General features: G+C 40.5%; 1 protein-coding gene across 1 annotated transcript; it reads left to right on the plus strand.

Moving 5' to 3' along the window:
* Positions 1–2,736: 2,736 nt before the first annotated feature.
* Positions 2,737–11,100, plus strand: LOC149422582 (uncharacterized). Its single transcript, XM_089633593.1, has 3 exons — positions 2,737–2,901; positions 7,338–9,401; positions 9,454–11,100. Exons 1-3 carry the CDS (start codon positions 2,737–2,739, stop codon positions 11,098–11,100), a joined length of 3,876 nt encoding a protein of 1,291 aa, XP_089489719.1.
* The last annotated feature ends 8,525 nt before the right edge of the window (positions 11,101–19,625 follow it).

The following is a 19,625-nucleotide window of genomic DNA, read 5'->3' on the forward strand; positions in this document are numbered from 1 at the left end:
CTTGGTAACTCGTGGTATAAGTGAGAAACTGGTGAAACTATTTCACGAACGGAACGAAACTAAAAAAATAATTCTGATTGTACCGGACGGTGTGTACCGCTCTCGGCGGCCGACATTTCATAATGGTCGAAGCGCGGAGCCGGAGCGTGGTTTTAAAACTTACGTTGAGCCTCGATACCTCGAGTCCCGCTCGCCCCCGCGTCGCTTCTCCTCAGCGCGGGCGCCCGGCCGGCCCCAGGCGACCGCCTGGAACCAATCAACGCGCCCGTAAGCAACGCCGTACGGCAAAACATTTTGAATTGAAGATTTATTGAAATGTTTAGACTAAGTTTGAGAGAGTTTGGCCGTAGATATTACGAAATAAAATACATTGATAAAACGGCCGGACTCTCCTAAACATAATTAGTTAATAAAAATTAGTATTAATTTAGAATTAAGAAAATTAATTACGATTTCCCCTGAATATGTTGGGCCGGGGACCCCACACTGAATGAATGTATGTACAAATGATTAATAAATAAAAATGCCAGAGAGGAGTGGTTAGGATCGATTAAAAGAGCATAAAGAGTAGAGTAGTTCTAAAGGTTGTGACCTCCGCTAATTAAATCTTAGCGGACGTCACAGCCCGCGGATCATCAACAACCCGCGAATGAAGGCAGCGCGTCGACCCCGCCCTCCCCAAAGTCGGGAGAGGGGGATTGCACAATAAATACGGCGCGCCAGCCTTCAGCTCGCTCTCTCTGCCTTGGACCGCCACCCGCTACTCTACTCTGCTCTTCCCGACCACTTCTCTCTGGATCTGAACTTGGATACTTCTTTGACTTGGCTCCCTCCTGGATTTCTGCCCCTGCCTGCCTCCTCCCGCACCGAGGATAAAGCAGATTCCGGCCCCAAACTGAGCAAGGATAAAGAAGATTCCTGTACCGACCGGAGCAAGGATAAAAGCAGATTCCTGTACCGACCGGAGCAAGGGATAAAGTAGATTCCTTTACCGACCCGAGCAAGGGTAAAGCAGATGTCTACCCGGACCTAGCGGCCATCTACGGACTGACCGGCCCCCTATTTTACAGTCTGTGTAAAAGACCTAGCTGGTCGATTACATAGTGGTCCTTTCGAAACGGATCTAGTCACCAGCCGCTACGATGTCCCGATCGCTCCTCTCTGGCAAGGGCGCCCGTGAGGAGGGCGCTCCCGAACGAGATGACACACGCCGTGGCCCCGAAGTGCCCGGCCCAACCCCCGCAGCAGCCCCCGGCCTAGATCATGCCGGACCTGCTGCCCATCAAGCTGAACTGGCTAGAGCACGAGCTGCCCCGGCAGCGGCTCTGGCCATCGCACCCGCCCCTACCGCAGTCTCCGCGGATGAGCGCCTCACATCAGACAGCGAAGCTTCCACAGAAAACACTCTCCGCCAGCTACAACGAGAACTGCGGGCCGAGAAAAAACGCTCCCGGGACTCCGCCCGGCAGATCGAGCAACTAATTGCCGCGCTCGGAGCTTCAAGGCTGCCGCTCGAGACACCGCAGCCGCTCGATTCATCGCGACTGCCCGAGACGTCACAGCATGCCGTCAAGCCGACCGCAGCATGCGAGCCGCCCCGCCTGGAAGCCCAACCCCGTGCGTTCGAAGCACATCTCCCGCCAACCACGCCTGATCTTACTACGCTGGCGGGAGGTGGGCCATTCCCGGGAAACCCGACGGCGGATGAAACTGCCCGCCACACGCAAGATTGGGTAAACTCTAGACAAGACCCGTTCGCACACTTCACCGCGGCTGTGGTAGACGCCATCCGCAGCTCGCAGTCTGGAAGTACCCCGAGAGCCCAGGAGGAAGACAACCGGATGGTTTCCCTCATTGCCCGGCAATCTACAGCCAAGGACCTGCCGACATTTTCCGGGGACCCGGTTGAATGGCCAACCTTTCACGCACAATACCAACAATCGACAGCGACATGCGGGATGACGGCTGCTGAGAATCTAATAAGATTACAGCGCGCGCTGCGCGGAAAAGCGCGCGATGCCGTCAACCCTCTCTTGATGGACCCCGCTCAGGTCCCGGAGATTATTGACGTGCTGAAGCACCGTTTTGGCGGCGCCCACGCCATTGCTGCCGTGATGTACGAAAAGGTCAAGAAGTTGCCGCTCCTGCCTGAAGACGCCTCCAACGAAGCAATAGTTGAATTTTCGGGAACTATTCAAAATGTCGTTGCCTCGCTAGGTAACTTGTCGGACAATTACCTAAGCAACCCGGCTCTACTCAGCGAGGTGGCCTCCAAAATGCCGCTGGCCCTACGCATCGCGTGGCTCGACAAGGTCGCAGACAGGGACGCCGCTGCCGATATCCACCAGTTTGCAGCGTTCCTGAAGCGGCTGGCACAGATAGTGAATACGCTCCACATTAAAACTTCCAAAACATTAGAAAATTGCAAGTAAACACAACATAAAGTGTCGAAGTAGTTAAATCACTTCATCTTCGAAATATTTAATCAGTTAGATTTTTAAATTATCGTGTGTGCTGTGCAGTGCTGTGTTTTAAAAATATTAAAATAACAATTTTCAACTGGTAAACATACCAAACGCGCAGGCGCATTATCAGTCCGTCATTACTATCGCCATTGGTCGAAAGTGTCGTCACTTTTGAATAGTGCTAAACAGTTTGCGGGAAACAGGCGTTTGTGTATAAACTAATTACGAATAAAGTTAACATATTTTTAACTCTTTTTAAATAAATTTTAATATGGATTTAAACGAGAACTCTCTTAACTATATGACCAAGGCCAAGGATCTACTCTGTTCGCTGATAAAAATTATTAATGACCCCGGCAACAAATTTACGAAGGAGCAAATGGGTAAAATTACCCCGATAACAACGGATCTGTTAGGAACCACAGGATTGATGGCTGTTCGTATGGGAATGTTGGAAGGAGAATTGTCAACATTAAAAAGTGTAACGGATACTCAGTCTATTGTTACTAACCCGACAAATACTTCATCTTCAATAAATGATTTGCTCGCAGAGGCCGAGGAAAGAAAAACCCGGTCAAAGAACATTATTTTATTTAATGTTCCCGAAAGTATTTCAGAATCAACAACAACAATTATTAAAATGGACAGCGATAAAGTAGTTTCAGCGATTAGTGATATAAATAATGATTTAATACCGAGTGTGGTTAAGTCGTACAGACTTGGTGTAAAAAAGTCCAACAAAATTAGACCGATTAAGGTCGAATTCAATGACTCTGTCTCGGCTCGCGAGGTTTTGACCAGGAACGCAAAACTGAAAAACGGTATAAAGGCCAGTAACGACCAAACACCATTGCAGAGGACTCAACTTCTAGATTTACGCCAACAACTCGAGACGAGGAAGAACAACGGTGAAACCAATATAACTATCAAATATGTGAACTCTGTACCTAAAATTATTGAATGTGCGCCAAAAAACTGAAACAACAAAAAATAAAATGCTACTACCAAAATGTGAGAGGGATCCGCACTAAACTTCCCATGTTGCTGACTTCGGCGGCAACTATCAGCAGTGATATCTTCATTTTAACCGAAACATGGCTCGACTCAGGAATCAATTCTGCCGAATTAGGCTTCCCAAATTTCAACATCTACCGTATGGATAGGAATTCTAAAACAAGTGCCAAAACGAGAGGAGGTGGTGTAGCCATTGCTATCTCTAAAAATCTCAGTTCTTCAAAAATATCCACAAAAAACACATCCATCGAGCAACTATTTGTCAATGTGAACACTTCTAGAGGTAAAATAATAGTGGGATGTGCATACTTACCTCCGAATTCTGATGTCCAAAGCTACAGCAATCACTGCGACGAGGTTGAATCAATTTGTGCTAAATATCCTAATACTAAACTACTTCTAGTTGGTGATTACAATCTGCCACATTATGATTGGTGTAATATGAATTCTGTCAATTCTTGTTCTAATGTTAATATTCGTGTTATTAGAGATATGGCACTGTTCTTAGGTCTAACACAGTGTAATAATGTTCATAATATAGGAGGTCGTACGTTGGATTTGGCACTGTCAAATGTGTCTGACATCTGTGTTGTGAGAAGTACCGAAATTCTATTACCTGTCGATGTTTACCATCCACCACTAGAAATATGCATGTCTAATCTTAAACCAATTCCTATCGTAAAAAAGGTAGTAGAAACTCGAAATTTCAAAAAAGCTGACTATGTTAAAATTTCAAATTTCCTTAAACAGACTGACTGGTCATTCTTTGATAGCGACGATGATATTAATGTACACCTTAAAAAATTTTACTTCATCGTTAATTCTGCAATTGAACAATTTGTTCCTTTAACGACTTACAGAGAAACTCTATACCCAAAATGGTTCTCAAAAGACCTGATAGACTTAATTTACCTTAAAAAATTATCTCATAAGAGATTCAAACAAAGTCGCCTGGCCATCGATTATACTGCGTTTCAAAAATTGAGGGCAGAGTGCAATAAGCTCTCCGCAAAATGTTACAAAAATTACATTAGTGATGTCGAAGGCTCTATCATGGACGACTCAAATTTCTTTTGGAAATATGTTAAATCCCAAAAAGAAAATGGTACTTACATACCTAGTAGTGTGTCATTCGATTCTAAATTATCCCAAAATCTTCAGGAAACTGTTAATCTTTTTGCTGATTTTTTTAGCGGCGTTTACATTAATGCAAGTGAAGACAGCAATATTTCGTGCTTTGATTTGGTTGAAACTCTTGATATATCTGTCTGTAATGTAACCATAGACGATATTATATCTAAGCTGAAGAGTCTTGATTCCCGAAAATCCGCAGGACCTGATAATGTTCCGCCCAGGTTTTTAGTAAATTGTATGCATACATTGTCATATCCTATTCATAAGTTATTTACAAAGTCACTCTCATCAGGTGTATTCCCGGACCTTTGGAAGTTTAGTCTTTTAACGCCCATTTTCAAAAAAGGTAATAAGAGCGAAGTAACAAATTATAGGCCAATATGTATAATGTCTACTTTACCCAAACTTTTTGAAAGCCTAGTACTAGATAAGTTGATATCCCGAATCAATCGAACCATCTCTCCCCTTCAACATGGATTCATTAAAGGTAGATCTACTCTTACCAATTTGATATTGTACACGAATGATATTGTTAATGCCCTTAATGCATCACATCAAACTGATTCCATATATACTGACTTCAGTAAGGCATTTGATAAAGTAAACCACAAAATATTATTACGTAAACTAAAATTGTTGGGAATAAGAGGGAGTATGTTGGAATGGTTTAAGAGTTATCTATTAGGAAGGTACTTAGCAGTCAAGATAGATTCGTTTACTTCTTATACATTTGCTGCCTCGAGCGGAGTACCACAGGGATCTCACTTGGGCCCAATATTATTTTGTTTGTTTATCAATGATATTGTTAATATTTTTACTAATGTTAAAGTCCTGTTATTTGCCGACGATCTGAAGATATACAGAATAATCAAAGACGATGACGATCGCGCAATTTTGCAGTTGAACCTTAATAAACTATGTGCGTGGTGTTCTGTCAATGATTTGCAACTAAATTTAGGTAAATGCCAGATTATCAGTTTTTACAAAGGCAAAAATCCACTTAATTTTTCCTACTTTATGAATGGTGCTAATCTTCTTCGTGTATCACAGATTCGTGATCTTGGTGTTATATTCCACGAGAGTCTACAGTTTAACGAACACATCGATGAAATAACAAGCGATGCGATGAGAATACTAGGTTTTATTTTGAGAATGGGAGCAAATTTTAAAAGTATGTCAACATTAAAACATCTGTATTGCTCGTTAGTACGAAGCAAATTAGAATACAATTCCACCGTATGGTCACCGTACTACAAGGTCCATTCTCAATCATTAGAAAAGGTACAAAATAAATTCCTTCGGTACATTAATTTTAAAATGAAAATTCCAATCGAATTTATAAATTACAATAACTTGCTTGCTGAAACTAAACTTCTTAAATTATCTGATAGAAGAGTGTTAATTGATTTGCTATTTTTATTCAAAATTATTAAATCTTTAATTGACAGCCCTAATTTGTTGGAACTTATTTGCATTAATGTTCCTGCTAGGCAAACTCGCAGTAAAGATACTTTTAAATTTAACAAGAACCTCAACACTAATTATTCTATTTTTTCACCAATTCCTAGAATTCACAACCTTGCGAATAAATACTGTGAACTTATAGATATATTTGGTTTTGACAATTTTGTGAGCTTTAAAAGGCAACTTATTTCGATTCTATCGGCTAATAATTAACTTTTATAGCTTTAATAATTTTATTACATCTTCTCCCATTCGAAACCTTTCAAGTAAATTATATCCATATTTGTTTGTTTTTTATTTGCTCTACTATACACTTATAATTGTATGCATATACCTACTAACTACTTTTTATACATAACACTATGTTCCATCTCAGATCTTATTATTTCTTATTCATGTCGATATTGCTAAATTCTATTAGTTTTTGCTTTTTACAGGTGCAACTCTTATTTTGTTATTTTTTTTTTTTTTTAAATCTCTGTTATAATGTTCTTTACCTCACGAGTAAGTTACACTCTAATTTATATTGGTTTATCGATTTGTTAAACACACAATTAATACTGGGTTTAAACACACCCACTTACTTACTTTTTATGTTGAACTTTCTTTTACTTACTATTTCATGCTTGGGTATATTTTATATTGAATCCATCTTATTAGTGTTTTGCTAATTTGCACAAAATTTTATTATATGTGTTGCTTTCTTACAATTAACTCCATTTATCTTCTTATGTTCAATTATTGTAATCAATGTAAATGTATATTTTCATGTAAAAGCCCATTAGGGCGTAAATAAAATAATAAATAAATAAATAAATAAATGCCGTCCCGAGGTCGGGTCTCGTTGACTATACCCGGACATCCCGGACCCGTCGCGACCAAGTGCACGTGCAAAGCACTTCGGCGGTGAGAAGTGAGAAGATCGCGGTAAATAGTGAAAATTGCGCAAAATGCAACAGTTTGCACAAATTACGAGAGTGCCCGCAGTTTGCCGCGATTGACATTCCCGCCCGGTGGGACTTAGTGAAAAGTGCGCGCGTGTGCCACAAGTGTCTAGACAAAGGGCATTACACGCGGGTGTGTAAATTTCGCACGAGCTGCGGCGTTGGCACGTGCCGCCTGTCACACCATAAACTATTACATGACCCCGCGAGGTACAATACAGCTCCCTTCGTCGCAAGTGAAACTGTGAACACGACTTGGTTTGGGCAAAGTTCGGTTTTGCTTAAGGTAGTTGCGGTGAAAGTGTGTGGCCCGAAGGGGCAAGTGTCTACCCACGCGCTGCTCGACGAGGGATCAACCGTGACCCTCGTCGATGCCGAACTCGCTGACATATTGGGGGTGCGCGGACCACCCCGTGGACTCCGTATACATGGTGCCAATGGGATGTGCTCATCAGATAGCGCATCCCAGCGTGTTAAACTTTCCGTGCGTGGTGACGGGTCCGAATACCCCATTATCGCAAACACAGTGACGGACCTAGATCTCCCGCGACAAACAGTGGCCGGCCGCCGGCAAGTGAAACCACGGCTATTAATCGGCCAAGACAATGTGCATTTGATAGTGTCGCGGGAGGTCCAAGAAGAAGATGGCGGCCGCATGACGTCACGAACCGCGCTCGGCTGGGTCAAACATGGGGGCACCCGGCGTGACGTAGATAGCGGCACCACGCTAAATATGATCGGCGAAACGGCTGAAATGGGCAAAATCGGTGAACTCATCAAAAGGCACTTTTCAGTTGACTCGCTTGGCGTGACCACCGTGAGCCGGGTGTCCGCAGATATACAGCGTGCCGAGGCCCTCATGGAAAGCACAACGCGCCCCTTGAATACGGGCAGGTGGGAGACCGGCCTACTATGGAGAGAAAATAACTCATGGCTGCCCGACAACCGGCAGTGCGCGGTAAACAGGCTAAGCGCGCTTGAACGAAAACTGGGAAGGAACCCCGAACTAGCGGTGGCGTACTCGGCAAAAATTGCGCAATTATTAGAGCGCGGGTACGCCGTCAAGCTATCCGATGCCGAGGAAGGCGCACAGGCAAAGAGAAAGTGGTACCTGCCTCACTTCGCAGTTACCAACCCAAATAACCCCGGTAAACTGCGTGTAGTATTTGACGCCGCTAGCCGTTGCCGGGGTACATCCTTAAACGACCGGCTACTAACCGGGCCCGACCTCTTGTCATCGCTGTTGGGCAACCTGCTACGATTTCGTGAGGGCAAGATTGCCATAGCCGCCGACATCGAAGAAATGTTCCTACGAATCCAGATAAAGAAGGAAGACCAGCTTTCTCAACTTTTCCTGTGGCGAGCTACGCCACTGGAGGCAACGGTTACCTACCGGTTAACCTCCATGATGTTCGGCGCTACTTGTTCCCCGAGCAGTGCCCAGTATGTACGTAACAGGGTGGCCGAGCAAGGTGCCGCGGAATTTCCCGCCGCCGCCGCCGCGGTACGCAATAGATTTTATATGGATGACTACCTGGATGCGGCCGACACCGTGAGCGAGGCCGCAGAGCTGGTACGAGGAGTCAGCACACTTCTATCCCGGGGAGGCTTCCATCTCGCCAGCTGGGCCTCCAATGTGCCCTCCGCAATCCAGAACATACCGGCGGATAAAAAGGCAAAGTCGACTGTCACGATAAATAGCGGCGCCGGCGCAGATACTGAGAAGGTGCTCGGTCTAGCGTGGGACCCAGTCGGCGACCACTTCATATATGATTTCAAGGAGACGGAAGCAGCTGAGCTCGTCCGGCACCCAACAAAGAGGCAGCTGCTGAGCACCGTTATGAAGATCTTTGACCCGGTGGGATTCGTGGCCTGCCTCACCGTGCGATCAAAAATCCTCCTTCAGGACGTTTGGAGGTCCAACGTCGGCTGGGACGAGCGTATCCACGACACGCACGCGGCGCGGTGGGCCGGCTGGATAAAGGCGCTGAAGGCGATTGACATCCGAATCCCGCGGCGTTGCCTTCAACAAAAGAATGGAGAGTTTGAGCTTCACCTCTTCTGTGACGCCTCTGAGGCCGCATGTTGCGCAATAGCGTACCTGGTGGAAACAAACCAAGAGGGAAAACACGCCACCTTTCTGGCGAGTAAATGTAAGGTGGCGCCCCTCAAACCTCTTTCGATCCCGCGGCTCGAACTACAAGCGGCACTCATGGCAGCCCGCCTCGCAGTCAGCGTTAGAAAGGAGATGCAGTGCCGCATTAATAAGACTACATACTGGACAGACTCCACCACAGTCCTGTGCTGGCTGCGGACGGACCCAAGGAGCTACTCAGCATTCGTCTCCAACCGCCTGGGTGAGATTGACGACCTATCATGCGTCAACGAGTGGAGATGGGTCCCGACTAAGCTTAACCGGCCACCACATGCAGCCCGACGAAGGCCTCTTGGAGGTGAGGACAAAGTTCGTAGGCCTCACCATCACCACGGAGGAGGCCTTACCCAATCTCGAGCGTTTTTCGTCGTGGCTACGGTTGGTCCGAACTACGGGATGGATGCTGCGCTTCATTAGGAGGTGTCGAGAAGGACCCCGCCGCGCTCATCAGGAGGGCCCTCTGCGCGCCGGTGAAATCCGCGCCGCCGAAACACTCTGGGCCCAGAAATGTCAATACAAAACATTTAGAGCAGAGATCCGATCCCTACGCAATGACGCGCCGGCGCCGGTTGGCAGTCGGCTCAATGCTCTTACCCCTTTCCTCGGGCAGGATGGGGTTCTGAGAATGGGCACACGGCTACAAGCCGCAAAGGTAGCCCAAAGCGTACGAACCCCTGTCATACTAGACGGGGACGACCCGTACACACGTTTGCTAATCTCCCATTATCACAAGAAGGGAGGTCACGCTAGCACAGAGCGAACGATGGCAGACTTGCGTGCAAGTTTCTACATTCTAAAACTACGGACGAATATTAGAAAAATAACGCACGCATGCACCATATGCCACGCGCGAAAAGAAAAACCGCACCCCCCGCTAATGGGCCAACTACCCGCCGCCCGACTAGCCCACCACGTGCGCCCGTTCACTAACTGCGGGCTGGATTATTTCGGGCCCATAGAAATCACCGTCGGCCGGCGGCGGGAAAAACGATACGGGGCTCTTTTCACGTGTCTCTCCACCCGAGCGATTCACATTGAGATCGCACATTCTCTCACGGCCAACGCCGCGATCATGGCGATACAACGGATGACAGCGCGCCGAGGACAACCTCTTTCGCTCTACTTGGATAACGGGACGAATTTTCGCGGGGCAGACCGCGAGATGAGGGAAGCGACCGCAGCCCTGCGAAATGACGGACGACTTCAGGACCACCTCGCTACCCAAAGCATCGAGTGGCATTTTCTCCCGCCCGCATCACCGCATATGGGGGGAGCGTGGGAACGCCTTGTGAGGTCGTTAAAACGAGCTCTAGAGGTGGTGCTGAAGGAAAGAGCTCCCAGAGAAGAGACCCTGCTGACCGCTATGGCTGAAGCAGAATTTGCAGTAAACAGTCGGCCGCTAACACACCTGTCGGTCGACCCCCGCGATGAGGAGCCGCTGACGCCCAACCATTTTTTACTGGGGTCGGCTGGAAAGCGCCCACACCTGTCGCTGTACGGCCCCAAAGATGAAGAAATGTGTCTGCGAAAGCAGTGGCGCATCGGCCAACGGATTGCCGACATGTTCTGGCGGAGGTGGCTGCGGGAGTATTTGCCAACTATGGCCGAGAGGCATAAGTGGCAACACCGAAGTGCTCCCATATTGAAGGACGACCTGGTACTAATCGCCGACCCCGCCCTGCCTCGCAACAGCTGGCCAAGAGGGCGTGTGATCGAAGCCACGCCGGCGGCCGACGGCCAAGTAAGAGCAGTCCGGGTACGAACCAGTACCGGAGAATACATACGGCCGGCGGTAAAAATCATCGTCCTCTCGTCAGCCGCACCACCGGATCCTGCAGCGGCATCCACAGTGGCATCCACCTCGCATCCACATCAAGGCGCCAACCATCGCGGACGCCGGCGCCAACAACCCCGTCCTAGCTGAATGGGGCGCAAACACCGCTGCGCCGGGGGGAGTGTACCGGACGGTGTGTACCGCTCTCGGCGGCCGACATTTCATAATGGTCGAAGCGCGGAGCCGGAGCGTGGTTTTAAAACTTACGTTGAGCCTCGATACCTCGAGTCCCGCTCGCCCCCGCGTCGCTTCTCCTCAGCGCGGGCGCCCGGCCGGCCCCAGGCGACCGCCTGGAACCAATCAACGCGCCCGTAAGCAACGCCGTACGGCAAAACATTTTGAATTGAAGATTTATTGAAATGTTTAGACTAAGTTTGAGAGAGTTTGGCCGTAGATATTACGAAATAAAATACATTGATAAAACGGCCGGACTCTCCTAAACATAATTATTTAATAAAAATTAGTATTAATTTAGAATTAAGAAAATTAATTACGATTTCCCCTGAATATGTTGGGCCGGGGACCCCACACTGAATGAATGTATGTACAAATGATTAATAAATAAAAATGCCAGAGAGGAGTGGTTAGGATCGATTAAAAGAGCATAAAGAGTAGAGTAGTTCTAAAGGTTGTGACCTCCGCTAATTAAATCTTAGCGGACGTCACAGCCCGCGGATCATCAACAACCCGCGAATGAAGGCAGCGCGTCGACCCCGCCCTCCCCAAAGTCGGGAGAGGGGGATTGCACAATAAATACGGCGCGCCAGCCTTCAGCTCGCTCTCTCTGCCTTGGACCGCCACCCGCTACTCTACTCTGCTCTTCCCGACCACTTCTCTCTGGATCTGAACTTGGATACTTCTTTGACTTGGCTCCCCCCTGGATTTCTGCCCCTGCCTGCCTCCTCCCGCACCGAGGATAAAGCAGATTCCGGCCCCGAACTGAGCAAGGATAAAGAAGATTCCTGTACCGACCGGAGCAAGGATAAAAGCAGATTCCTGTACCGACCGGAGCAAGGGATAAAGTAGATTCCTTTACCGACCCGAGCAAGGGTAAAGCAGATGTCTACCCGGACCTAGCGGCCATCTACGGACTGACCGGCTCCCTATTTTACAGTCTGTGTAAAAGACCTAGCTGGTCGATTACACTGATCATTTTTATATAAATATTTTTTACTTTTTCTTTTTTTCGGCAATTAAAGAATTGAATACTTTTGGAGTCTACGCTGAAATTAACCCCCCAGCGACCGATGTTTTTCTTCAAATATGATTTAAAAAAATCTAACTTCGTACTCGATTTACTCGAAAAAATCTGAAATCAAAAATGCTGTACTATAAAATGAAATAAAGTATGTTATGTAGATTGACCAGTTTCCCGATTGTACTACGAGTTTCCGGTCACCAAGTAATACATAAATTCAATAATTTATATTTTTCCTATTATAACATATAAATATATATATAATGCATAATATTATGTTGTCAGTTAAGAATGGGTTCCATGATAACTCAACACAGTGACAATTCAACACATCTTTAAAAAGTGATATAAAGTCATTACAAACGATGAAAAAAAAAACCTAACCCAGCCTTACCTAACCTACTTAACCCAGTTGATAAAGTTTTTGTTTCATCACTTTCCATGACTTTATATAACTTTTTAAAGATGTGATGAATTATCATTTTGATGATTTATCCGGTCACCGTATTTAGGCATGAAATTGTGGAATTTAATTACGTAGTACTTAAAATGTTTTTACCGTTGATGATATATTGCAATGGGATATTGAAGGAGTAGTTTGTTGATTGTTGAATGAGATAATTAGATAATACGGAGATGAATTTGAAGAAATTATGGATTGCGGATTCAACGTAAGGTAGATATGAGAACAACTTCCAAAACTAACCAATAATCCCCAACATAATCATGAATAAAAAAATAATGAACAAAAGTTAGTATAATTGGAAACAACTTTCCTTACAAATACATCTGCAATTTGTTGTTTAAAATTTATTTTAATACCAGTCAGAGCGTCCGATCCAACTACTAAATACAGCTAAAGTCATTTAAACGTGTTTTTCTGATTATCTCAAGGGTAATGCCGATACATCAATACATCCAAGATATGGAAACAAAAAACACACGTATTTCATAAAATATGTTTTTATAGAGGGTTTTAAGGGACGTACTTGACTTATTTTAATTTTTTTTTTTTTTATAGTGAATACCTCACAAGAGTCCCAACTGCTCCCGTCTGGAGCCAGTGAGACTATGGCATCCCCAATTGGGGGATGTTGTGAAGCTGAAGGTAAGTGGGGAAGGGAAAGAGGAAGGTGGGGAAATACCTGGCTATTCAAATCTAGTCACTAAACACGGCTAAAGCCATTTGGAGCAACGTTTCAATTCTGAATGGTGGTCTTACACCAGGGCGATACTGGTAGTATCTTCCACTCTGGAACGTTCCGCAAATATACTATATATTATTTTAATTAATTAATTGTGAAATAACACAAATTAATCAAATAAAATTTATTTGCGCACGCCGGGTTCGAACCCGCGACCTTCGGAATGGTAGTCCAATGCGTTACCACTGGACTATGCCGGCCGTCAAAGTAATAAGTTAATCAGTGATTCTTGACATTATTTGGAGTAAAAAATTAAAATGAAATTTTGGAATACTTCCGCATATTTTGAACACATATAACTTCCGGATCCACAGCTACAATATCTTCTACTGTACTGTCTTTAGCTAACTTCAATCTGAAAAACTGTCCAACATTATTAAAATTAAGCTTAATAAATTTTAAACGTTCATAGCCGCCTAATCAATACATTAACATTATATTGTACCATATATCACTACCTCATAATAATCTGATTGAAGATGATGATAATGCTTCTCATGTACCAAGTTCCTGTAGTAATTTAACAAAATTGAAATTTATAGAATTCCGCGATTAATTCGAAGAAACCTTATTTTTAGATGATAAAAAAAAACTAAAAGGATAATATTTCTCGTAAAATAGGGAAAAGGTTCTTCTCAATTTACTCGTACTTTAAAAAGAAATGTAATTTATAAAATGACTGAATGATAATATAATTTCCTCGGGGCAGATTGATTGTTATTTTTAAAATCAAAAAGATTGGTTCCAATAATAATTTATTTACAAATTATTATAAGCAATAATTATTCAGCTGAAATACCCATACAAATTGAAAAAATTTCCCGAGAAACAATAAATTCCAAAATTATTGACTGAAAAATACTAGTAAAATACATTCAATATGTACTAGTACAAGTACACGTTGAATTATTTGGTATATTTGTAATAAGTCGAAGTAGCTAAAGACAAGACAGTACCCTAAAATAAAGCCAGAATCTTAACGACGTAAGTGAAGCGGCCGTGCACAAAAATATGCGACTCGCGGCACTGTAGTATTGGACAGGCCTGCGGTTGAATTTGCCCCATCAAATCTCTAAAATAGGAATCCTAGCAAAATAAGTGATGCAGTTGTGAAAAAATAATGATCGGCGCGTGACCCAGCGTAATGGACGGACCTACGGTCGATTTTGCCCTAGCAAGCCTTGAAAATGAATCTTTCCGTGGGGTTTATTTTAATTATTTCTGATGAACGTATTGCTAAAATATCAAACAATTTCAGAGGGATCCCTCGGGAATTTGCTTATTCATCGTCTAGAAAAATAAAATTTGGTGCTACTATAAAAAATAAATTAGTTAAAAAAACGTTTTTAAAAATTTTCAAAACGTTGAAATAAAATATTTTATGGTAAGGTCCTGTTATTATTAATCTTACATGTAAATATCTTACATCCGTAGGGATCCCTCTAGATTTTTTTTTTTATTTTAGTAACACGTTCATCAGAAATAATTAAAATGTGAGCGTCGAGCAAACCCCCGTTACTAGAGTCATTCGTCGCCTTAATGGTCATATCAGCTAACCGGCAATCTTTATTTATTTTTTCTTAATTTTCGGAATTTATTCTTTCTGGCGAGATTTTTTAAAAGTTGTATATGTAACTCGGGTGAATTATAATAATGTGTTATCCTTTGTGCTATACACTAACCTTGCCTATTAAACATTAGTTTATCATTAAAAAATAATAATAATTTATTGGCGTTTTTATTAACGCCCTATAATTGGGTTTTTGCACGGTAATTGACACTTTATTACAGTTTTTAAATATAACAAGATGCAGAGATATTATAATATGTTGTGTAGTGCACGTAGCATAACTATGTTAATATTAATACTCATTCTAATACTATGATTAACATCGAATCCAAATAATAACACCTGATGTCGATAAAACGAAGCATAATTTATACAAGTAAGTATTTACGCATATGCATACAATTATTCATTTTTATTACAAACTATTAAAATAAAAAACAAGAAAATAATTTTCTTTAGGTATATAATAATATACCAAACTAAATAAAGAAAGAAGAAAAATATTGTAATCTGTACCAATAGAAAACCTAATACGAATTAGCATAATACTAAAAGTATAATTAATATTTAATTTAAATAACAGAATATGAAATAGTAAATAATACAAAATGTACCCGTATATGCATAAATTCACATTTTATTTTATTTTTATTTTATTTAGGAAACAAACAGTCATTTAAATATTTAGCATAAACAGCAATTATTTACAATATTAAACCAATAATGTTCCATTAATTCTAGTCGTTGATTCAATATTTGCACCTATACAATATATTTAGAAATGACAAACAAATAAAAAGAATAAACATTATTAGGAATCACAAAATGTTAAAAAAAAATAATTAAAGACAGTTAGTAGTAATACAACTTTGCAATACGTCAAGCGATGAACTAATGAAACAATTCAAAAAATTCTTATATAGTTGCGTTGCGCGAACAACAGGGAATAAAATACCTCCACAGTTTAACAACAAAAATCCTGTAAAATCTAAAGAATAACATTTAAACCAACATATTAAACAAAAGATAGAATCAGTGGAGTGAATCAGTGAATTCCAAAAACAAATAATAGTCCCTTTAACAGCATAAAAACCTGGTACAATAATACTTAACCTAAAAGTTGAGCGGTCAACTGTAAGTCAACGACTATACCTTAAAAATAAAAGTGAAACCAGCGAATATAATATCACATGAATATAGTGTTAATTAGACATTAATCAAGTGATATGTTATGCGGAAAAAATATCACTTTAAACCGAATCTAATATAATAATAATATTATAATTAATCTACCTACTTAGTGCAGTTAACACCTGTCAAAATATCTCCCGATCTTTAGTTTAAATTGAAGTCATTTAACGTATAAAAAAAAAACTTTAATAGTGAATAATCAAAGTTTAATACATAAAAGAGTGAATTTCAAATAAACAATAATAAAAATTCAAAAACTTTACTCAACAAACCTAACGGTCTTCCGATATCTAATTTGTCAACACCATTGTTTTTCAGTTTAAAATAGTGCAAAAACAAAAAAAAACAACAGTAGAAATGAACAAAACAGTGTTTCCCTGATAAATTCAACATAAATAAAATAAAATAACAATTAAAAACTTTATCTAACTACCCTAAAACTGATCAAGAACATTATCTAGTGTCAAATAGTGTTTCATATATTAAATAGATCGCAAAAAGTGATTCTCAAAGCAAAATCCATGTGATCTTAAATTATATTCTGATACATTCAACAACAATATAAAAAAGCGACACTTAAAAAAAAATCATAAATCATTCGTTATAATTTAAATAATTATTTATAATTTGTCGTACTACACCATCTATCGACAAATGGACCAAGCGAAACCAGTCACTTACCGAGCAATATCTTTCAAAAACTAGAAGTAAACCAATAGATGTCACTACAGTGTTAATTTAATATATTTTTACTACTGTTATTAAATAAATCAATTACCATTATCAAATAAAATCAAGAAACCTCGCATAAAAGACAAATATACAGAAACCGAATAAATAAATACATTATTACAATAAACGTAAATAATAACAAAAATGGACTGCTATAGTTGCGATAATATTATTAGTCCAAACAAGAGCATAAAATGCAGCATATGCTTAAATGCATTTCATTACACCTGCATAAATAGCACCGCAGAAAAATTTAAAAAAATGTCAAAAACACTCAGAGACAACTGGAAATGCAAAGAATGTAAAACATTGGATCCTAAAACTCAATCACAATCCAATTACACTCCTTCTTCTAGTAAGAACTTCCGGCCTTCCGACTCAACACACACTGAAAACCCAGAAAATATGAATTACATTATAAATTACATCGACAAAAAATTCGATGAAATGAAAACAGTGATTTTAAACAAGATAGAAACGGAATCTGCGGACAATAAAAAATCGCTTCAATTTATAAGCGACCAATACGATACATTAATAAAATCTATTGAAAAAATTCCACAGTTAGAAAAAGAAATATCTGAAATAAAAAATGAACTAGAACAAAAAAACATAGAATTCAATAGTATTTTAGTAAAAACAACAGAAATGGAACAGGCGACACTGGAAGAGTATCTCGAAATATCAGGTATCCAAAATAATGATCCTAAAATGACAAAAAACATAATAAAGGAAATAACTGCTGCGTGCGGAGTTCAAACTGAAGACACAGAAATTTCGAATATAAATCACATCCAAGATCGCCGACCAAACCACCCACCGAAAATAACTTTCAAATTAAATAACAAAAATAAAAGGGATGCCATACTATCATCAAGAAAAGGTCTCACCACGGAGGCAATACACCAGCCCGGAAAACAAAACATTTACATTGGAGAAGTAATGACGCCATATTACAAGCAACTAATGTGGAAATTAAAAAACCATGCAAAAATAATTAACTACAAATTTGTATGGTTTCGAAGAGGCCATCTATTAACCAGGAAGACCCCGGAAGGCAAAATTTTCAATATTAAACATTGTGATGACATTAACAAACTAACATAAACACAACTCCACACGTAAATACACATCACATCATATACTTTCACAATTAATCACCAACATGGCGGATTACATGGAATATACAGACTCGGACAACCAACACTACTGTGTAAGTACAAACGATTTTAATATATGGACAAACATTACAAAAGAAAAAAATAGAATCAAAATATTACACCAAAACATTAGGTCAATTAATAAAAATTTTGATGAATTTACGATATACCTACAACAGCTTGATAATAATTTTGATATAATTGTGCTGACAGAATGCTGGTTGAACGATAAATATGTACCAAAAACAATAGAAAACTATAACACACACCAAACAAAAAAACACAAAAATCAAAATGATGGCATAGTCATATACATCAATGATAAAATAAATACAATCGTCAAAGAAATACTCATAATAGACTCCAACTGCATACACATAGCATATGATAAAGAAACGTGTATTCTTGCGATGTACAGATCTCCATCCAAAAACGACATCACACATTTCCTAACTGCACTTAACAATACTTTAAAAGAAATCAACAAAAATAAAAATATCATCATCATTGGAGATCTAAACATAAACATCTTACAAAACGGACACCCACAAAACATAGAATACCTAACACTACTAGCACAGCATGGACTGGAGCCAACGATAAAGATTCCAACACGAGTCACACAAAACACAAAAACTTGTATAGATCATATAATGATCAAAACAAAACTAAAAACCAAAACCGTAGTACTTGAAAGCACTATCACAGATCACTACATGAATATGATAGCAATAGACACCGAAAACACAAAACCCAACCAAGACAAAATATTCACAAAAAAAATAATTAACTACTCAAACTTGAAAGAAAAACTCAAACAAATAGACTGGAGTACAATATACCAAATAGAGAACGTGGAGGAGGCCTGGGATAAATTTCATAACATGTTAGCACAAGAAATAAATAAAAACACTATCATAAAACAAGTAAAACTCACACACAAAGCTAAAAAAATTAAACTATGGATAACACAGGGAATATTAAACTGTATTCGTAAACGAGACAAAATTCACAAACAAATTAAATATACACCCTACGACATGGAACAACTTAACTACTATAAAAGATATAGAAACATCTGCACCAAAATTATTAGAGTGGCTAAGGAATTATATTATGGCGAAAAACTTAAAAAAGAAAAAAATAACCCAAAGGAATTATGGAAAATATTAAAAGAAGTCACATACACACAAAAATACAAACAGAAAAATACTATTGAAAATCTAAATATTAACTCCAAAAAATTAGGTGTCAATACAAATACAGAAACTATAGCAAATCATGTAAATAACTTCTTTGCAAATATAGGAAAAGTTTTAGCGAACCGTAAATTGCATAACACAAACACACTAACACAAACAAATAGATCAAATATCAATAAAAAACCGACACAACACAGATTTACAATAAAAACAACCTCGGAAGAGGAAATTAACAAAATAATAAACACATTAAAAAACCGAATTGCTCCTGGATTAGATGAGATAACAACGGATTGCATTAAGATATTAAAAAATGAAATTTTGAAACCTATAACACACTTAATCAACCTTAGTATA

This window comes from Hesperophylax consimilis, chromosome 7 (assembly GCF_061612785.1).
Source record: "Hesperophylax consimilis isolate HC1 chromosome 7, BYU_Hcon_1.0, whole genome shotgun sequence".
NCBI lineage: Eukaryota > Metazoa > Arthropoda > Insecta > Trichoptera > Limnephilidae > Hesperophylax > Hesperophylax consimilis.

What these genes read in the sequence shown, in the direction of transcription:
- LOC149422582 (XM_089633593.1), top strand. Translation starts at nt 2,737, where the DNA reads ATGGATTTAAACGAGAACTCTCTTAACTATATGACCAAGGCCAAGGAT. An exon ending in GAACCACAGGATTGATGGCT is followed by an intron (nt 2,902 to 7,337) that starts GTTCGTATGGGA and finishes TGTGGCCCGAAG; the next exon opens with GGGCAAGTGTCTACCCACGC. An exon ending in AGATTGACGACCTATCATGC is followed by an intron (nt 9,402 to 9,453) that starts GTCAACGAGTGG and finishes CACCACATGCAG; the next exon opens with CCCGACGAAGGCCTCTTGGA.